General features: G+C 34.7%; 1 protein-coding gene across 1 annotated transcript; it reads right to left on the bottom strand.

Annotated features, from left to right (window-relative positions):
• Nucleotides 1–1,105: 1,105 nt before the first annotated feature.
• On the bottom strand, nucleotides 1,106–4,331 carry LOC116032522 (probable cinnamyl alcohol dehydrogenase 1). The gene is made up of 5 exons (XM_031275118.1): nucleotides 4,135–4,331; nucleotides 3,915–4,028; nucleotides 3,420–3,647; nucleotides 2,377–2,816; nucleotides 1,106–1,475 (listed from the first exon to the last, which is right to left on the bottom strand). Exons 1-5 carry the CDS (start codon nucleotides 4,221–4,223, stop codon nucleotides 1,273–1,275), a joined length of 1,074 nt encoding a protein of 357 aa, XP_031130978.1. The 5' UTR covers nucleotides 4,224–4,331; the 3' UTR covers nucleotides 1,106–1,272.
• Between the last annotated feature and the right edge of the window lie 3,121 nt (nucleotides 4,332–7,452).

Raw genomic sequence — 7,452 nt, 5'->3', positions numbered from 1 at the left:
GTTTCATTATTACTCAGAACATGGCATCCATTAGTCAAAACTTGTAGGTATGACAAAAGTAGTATGTATGAGTATGACAACACAGAGGAGCACGTCCTCACCACCTTATCCAAACCTCACCAACCATCCTCTTGACAATTACCGCCGAACTGTTTGTCTACGGCGAATTATGGTCCACACAATGTCACGTGGACTATAACAAAAAAGTACATTTTTAGTATACTAAAAGTACTTTATTTGTATACTGAATTTACATAATATATTAAAAGTACATTATTTGTGTACTAAATGTATATTATTTGATAGTATGATCCACGCAATAATAATTGTTTATCCACTCTTATGGCCTATTTCTAAATATTTATTTTCAAATATTTTTAAGAGTCAAACTCAGTTGAATATAACACGTAACAAACTTAAATCAGTCTTTTCAGTTCTGTAATACTGAATGTTGTATGTAAAAACATTTGTTCCGAAGATGGAAGGTCGGTCAATCGAAACTTAGTAGGTGGATAGTTAAGCTGCTATTTCACCTTACTATGCAATGATAACATTTTCTTCTGACTTCTTGCAAGAGAGATAGAGAGGTGTGGCCACAAATCAACAATGTTACAGTTCAAGTTTGGTATATTTCACAATCATAAAAGTAAAACCACTCAACCTTTAGGGTATGTTTGGTTGGGTGGAAATTTTTTTCCATGGAAGTTGTTTTCCTTAAAGTGGAGGAAAATATTGTTTTGTGATGTTTGGTTTATGGAATTCATTTTCCAATGGAAAATGAATTCCTCAAATTTGAGGAAAACAAAACCCTTGGTTGGACCAAGGATTTTGTTTTCCATGGATGATGGGAAGAAAAATTGGTATGATTGGAAAAATTTATCCTTTGTGTTATTTTCTAATTATTATTACTTTTATTAATTTGTAGGGGCATATAGGTCTTTATACACATTATTCCTTACCATTTTAAATCCAACCAAACAACAGAATTTATCTTCCCAGCAACTTCTTTTCCACCAACCAAACAACATAATTTATTTTCCTGGTAACTACTTTTCCACGAAATTTCACTTCCATTTCCCTTCAAATATTTTCCGCGAACCAAACGAGCCCTTAATTAATTATTATATTATATTGATAATGTTAAATCAGACACAGTTTTTTGAAAACTTTCAAACAAGCAAATTTGAAATAGACAGATAATGCCCCCCACACAACGTGGGATCACATCGACGAAACGTTTGATCTGAGCAAAGCAAATGTTCTGTTTGTATATTAAGCGTCCAGTTTGCTTCCTGCAACGTCCACCACGAATCTGTACCTAACGTCGTTCTTCTCGAGCCTCTCCATGGCGGTGTTGATGTAATCCATCTTCACCACCTCAATCTGGGAGGTCAAGCCCTTTTCCTTGCAGAACTCGAGCACTTCTTGTGTCTCTTTCATGCTGCCAATGAAGCTTCCTGTGATGGTTTTCCTCCCTAACAATCACATTACGGAGTATTATATAATAATACACAAGTTGATTAGTAGATAGTGGTTTACTTGTCTCATTTAACTACTCAAAATGCAGATAAACACGACAAGACAGGTAGTAAGCTAGTGAGGGAGATGAGGCAGCTGGGAACAGTTTAAAAGATTGCTAACCAATGACAAGAAAACATGGGGCAATGCACAAACAACCATGATTGATTCTAGATAAGGACTGTGTCCCAATCCCGAGGACCCCATCACGTATAGATTCTCGAAAGCGTTTGTATACTGCCTAGATTTCCTAGCGTGCTAGGGCCGTGAAATTGATTCTAAGAGTTCGATAAAATGATTATAAAAAGGATTGCATCTCAATACTGATAGCACATCCCCCTGCTCAAGAAGAGGCAAATCATGAGATGTGCTTCCCGTGCCTACAATAGGGTCAATTCATTTTCTTTTTTGGTGACAAAGAAAACATGTAACCATTACCCAAAAGTGACAAATTATTCTGTGCAAGGTAGACCCGGGTCCATAATACACAATTTACATACTGAATGTTCACAATTTATATACTAAATGTTCACAATTTGAATTGTAAACATTCAGTATGTAAATTGTGATGGTTCCACCTTGCCATGGTATAATTATTGCCCAAAAGTATGCAATGCATAAAACCCACATTGTGCACTAGTCGAAAAAGGATGACAATGAGGTAAATCAGCCTAGATTGTTCATAACTGACTGATTCAAACAGTCAAACTAAGAAGGCCAATAGGCCACTTGGAACCTTATGATTATCAAAACAACAATCCGGCCAATTTGGCTAGAATTGCCCTCAATAGGGTCAATTCCTTGCAAAGCTAGGGAATGATTCTACCTAGGAGCTTAGTAAGAAGAGGAGCAACTTACCAAGCATAACCATGGGGGTAACAAACTGCAAAGGGGTGTTAATAACACCCATCAAGATTAGCTTGCCATCAACTTTAAGCAAAGACAGGTATGGCTCCAAAGGATGGCCAACAGGGATGGTGTCAATAATGTAGTCAAGTGAATCAGCAGCCTCTTGCATCTGCGCCGCATCTGAGCTCACCAGATAGGCATCTGCGCCGAGGTGGTTTAAGGCTTCCTCTTTCTTCTTATCAGAAGAGCTTATGACAGTAACGTGATGCCCAAATGCCTTGGCTATCTTCACCCCCATGTGTCCAACCCCTCCAAGTCCCAAGATTGCTCCCCTTAGCCCACTCGCTTTCAGTCCAAAATGGTTCAATGGGCTGTACACTGTCACACCAGCACAAAGCAGAGGCGCCGCTTGTTCTAGGGCCATACCATCCGGTATCTTCACAACGAACCTACAAGAGATGAAGATTGATTTAGAAAAAACCATTACAACATATTGGTTTGGTTGAAGTTGAGATCATGAAGACCAGTATGGCAATTGAAAGTTCATGTTAAGACAAGGAATTGTGAGCTAGTGAAAATAGTTGGCTATTGATTGTATTGCCTTTTAGTGCAAAGTACAAGAATGGGATTAACAGTGTGCATCATTCACAAGATATACAAGCCAGCAAAGGAACACAAGGAACACAAGGAGGTAAACCAGCCTAACTGACTAAGTCAAACCAACAGCCCGACCAAATTGGCTGGGGTTACTCCAACCACTTTTAGTTTCTATGATGAGCAAATTGCATTATATTTTAGTGCAAACTACAAAAATGGCATTAACATTGTTCATCATCAACAACCTAACTGACCAACTCAAACCGAGAAGACCAATAAGCCGTTGCGACTATCAAGGCAATAGTCCGACCATCTTGGCTAAGATTGCCTCAAACCACATTTAGTTTCTATGATGAGCAAATACTTGCATTTGACAGATAAGGATCATCTCTAGTCATCCTAAAGGACAGCAAAAAGTGAATAATGTGAGAAATTAAGGGAAGCTGATGCCTTACTTCTGATCAATAACCATTTCACCAGCAAAACCTCCTTGGGTGGGCTTGCCATCAGTATAAACATCATTGTAATTCCAAATCTTCTTGCTGCAATACTGCTCAATATCTTGATTGCAAGGGCGGCAGTTCCTGCAACACCCTACAATCAACCCAACTCCAACAGTGTCTCCCACTTTGAACCTTTCCACATCTGATCCCACTTCCAGCACCTCACCCACCACTTCATGCCTTCACCCCAAAACCAAAAGATCAAATGAATAAACAAGTGGTAATAGATAATATTGAATTGGTAGTTACTCTCCCAAATTCGAGTTCATAAGATCGAGCCTCAGTGGAGGCAATATTGACTCTTTGTGCAAAAAGTATAGATGAACAGATGTAGTAGAATCAATAGTACTATAAAAAATAAAAAAAAACTAAAAAGAAGAAGAAGAAGAAGATAATATTGAATTGAAATGTAAGTGTCATATATAGTAATGAAGAGCAGTATAATACCCTGGAACCATGGGATAATTGGACATGCCTAGATCATTCTTGACCTGGTGAAGATCACTATGGCAGAGACCACAGCACAGAACCTTGATATAAACATCTTCAGCCCCAGTGTTCCTGACAGCCCAATCCAAAATTTCAGCAAAAAGTTTAAAGCTTTACAGTCTTTCCTTACTAAAACCATAGAATTGATGCAAAGATTCAGAGGGTTCTGATGTTTTACCTGAGATTATAGGTGTAAGGGGAAAGAACCCCAGATGGGTCTCTTGCAGCCCACCCCACTGTCTGTCTCTCTGACTCTAAGCTTCCCATAATCTTGAAAATGGAGGCTTTTGGCTGTGCAGAGGATTGAGTGTGGTATTGAAGAAAGGAAGAAAGGAGGCTTGGGCTTACTGAAGGAAATCAGATGGCAAAGGCACCATATATATAGAGTTATGATTATAAGATAACAGACAGCGAAGTGCCGGGAAGAATTTACTATTTCCATTTTCAATAATCGAAGGAAAAATAAAAAGGAGATTTGACAAAGCGACATCTCAGCTGCAATAGAGCTCGAATGGGATATGGGCATTAGGGGTTGGTGGGTTTTACCTTTTTCCCCAGAAGTTGATTGGGAATAAGATGCCAACAGTACAGCCATTGATTTTTCACGAAGAAACACAATCATTTGATTCCTATGTATTTGTTTATGTTTATTGTTCACTTGTTTTATTAAAAATAAGAATATCCTCGAAAATAGTTTTCTTTATCATATAGTATAAAATAAAATAATGATATTGGCTACTGGCTAGTACAATAATTTAGATCAAGATTGTAAGGACAGAGTAATGTAGAAAGAATGAGCTTATTGATGATTTTGAATGAGCCAAAACTATAACATATTTGATTTAAGAGTGTATGTTCTCTTTTTTAGTATATTGTTAATCACTTTAAAACATTATAAGAGATCTAATATGATACAATCATGAGTCTAATAACATTTTTTTTTTTTGCATTTAGGACCCGTAATGAGATGGTAACAAATCTCGGCGCACGTGCCTAGATGATTAGGGAGTAGATTGGTAGACATTCAGAATGAAAATATGTAAAACAATCCAACATTCTTTACGACATATTGCATGGTCTACATGCCTAGATGATTAGGAACATTCATATCGAGACCGACTGTCAAAATGTTTGCATCTTCTTGAATTCGTCTGTTGTATATCATTCTTATGCAGGTTGCACTATCGCTCGTTGTTGTTTACTTGTTAGAGACTTCGATACAACGACATTTTGTCATATTCATATTTCATAGATTAGTGAATATACTTGCCCACACCATTGCTAGGGCGGTAAATTCTCGAGCTGATTCATACACTTGTTTGTTTTTTATTCTTTATTGTATCTATTAATAAATTCTTGGATTTCTTTTTTCAGGAAACAAAAAAATGTTCTCACACAACTAACTTGAGTTCAAGCTGGTATTCTATTATGATCAATAATATTAAATATTAATATGTAAATAATTTTCAAAGAAGTTTTAGTTTTTTACCATGGCGATGTATTTTAAATTATGATTCCAATATTCCATGAAAAGTAAAATTTATTGATAATTTTTAGAGAAAAAGAAACACAAACAATATCATGACCATTTCTTTCTTATGTCCGACTAGGTGTTAGGAGAGAGTCAAGTGGGTCCCGGTGGAGTTGGTGACTTGGTGGGCGATGTTACGTCAAAGCGTCGTCATCGCTTCGAATGCTTGCTTGGTCAATGGCCAATGGCCATATATGATATATGGTTGTGAGTCATACTAAAATGCAGCTATTAATTACTCCGTTTTATTTACGCCATTTGGGTTGGTAAGACCAGTACACGGTAACTTATTCTAACTCATAAAATTTATTATCTTATTTCAGAATTTTCATTATTTAACACATAAAAATATATTATTTTAACACATACAATACATTATTTTAACTCATAAAATTCAACAACGTCATTTTGAATTATGGTCTACACAGCTGTGTGGATCACGGTCCAAAACAATAATTTGCCCAGTACATATAGATAATAATAATAATAAAGATATAGATAATAATAAAAACAAATGATTAAATAAATAAAATATGGCCAAAGGCCTTGTGCTCAAGCGGCATCCGGTATACACTCTCATAAGGAAGGGAGTGGGTTCAAGCCTCAGTGGAGACATCTGTTGACTCTTTGTGCTTCACTAGGTTGAGAAAGTAGCTATGAACAGATACTACATTGTAACCGAGTCAGTAGAATTCAATAATCATGTTTTACTCACTTAGCCACTTATTTCGAAATTAATTTATACTTTTTTTCATTTTATGAAAGACTACATGTAAAGTTCTCTACGACTTTTATCAGTCTGAAAATGATATATATATATATATATATATATATATATATATATATATATATATATATATATATATATATCAATTTATTGTTTTTTTTTTAAAGAATAAACAATAAGGAGTTTTCCAAAAATTGAGATATACATGCAAGTGTCATCAGAGAGATGAAGCCCAACAACTCCTCCATTCAGATCCACCAAACACGTAATGAATTAATATTAGCATGAAGGAGCACTATCAGTTTTAATTATATATATATTTTTAAAAAGAATAAAATTATTAACCTCTTTTTTTTTTTCCATGTCAACTATAGATAAGAAAAAAGATGACCAACTGTTTAACTGATAATCAATAGTTGAACTGATCAAAATTTATAGTTTTTGATTGATTATTGATTAGTTAAGACTTTTAATGATAAAGAATACAATGAGCATTTAAATGTAATTGTATGCAACAATCTGTTACGGAGTATTTAATATGAAGTTGAAAATGTCAATTTTTTGGTTAATTATGTTTAACTAAACATTGTCAATGACCTTATGGACTAGTAATACGAAGTGATTCTCTAGAACGGTATTTTGCAAATATTACATTCTAACAGAGTTAATAATACTAAAAAAAAATTCTAATTAGACTTTATTCGATTATTTAAAAAATTCGAGACTAACGGTTGCACACCTATAAACAATTAGTCAGCATGTGCGCAAGGAATAATATAACTAATAATAATTTTTTTTCTTTTTTTTTGGGAGGAATAATAATAATTTTTTTCTTTTTTTTTTTGGGAGGAATAATAATAATTTTTTTTTTAGTTGACATATAATTATATGAGATTTTGATTAATTTATAACGCATTATTGTGAGTTCGTTTAATTTTTTATCATAATTATTGTGCAGAATGCGTAGGCATAACAATATATATAATCATATATAGTATAGTTTCGTCAACTTTAAAAATCAAGCCTTAACTTTCACGGTACTCCGAATTGGTTGAATTTTATAGGGATTTATTGCCAGCAGCGTCGACAACGATTTTGTATCAAACATCGTTATGTTTTTTTTTTTTGAAGGTCAACATCGTTATGTTGTTCTCCCAAGCATTGGGATTTGGGATCGAAGTTGTAAAAAAAATTTACAATGTTAGTTGATATTAGAACCAATCATACCATATATTAAT

Source organism: Ipomoea triloba, chromosome 10, assembly GCF_003576645.1.
Source record: "Ipomoea triloba cultivar NCNSP0323 chromosome 10, ASM357664v1".
NCBI classification, from domain to species: Eukaryota; Viridiplantae; Streptophyta; class Magnoliopsida; order Solanales; family Convolvulaceae; genus Ipomoea; species Ipomoea triloba.
This window is presented reverse-complemented; position numbering and strand designations above follow the sequence as displayed.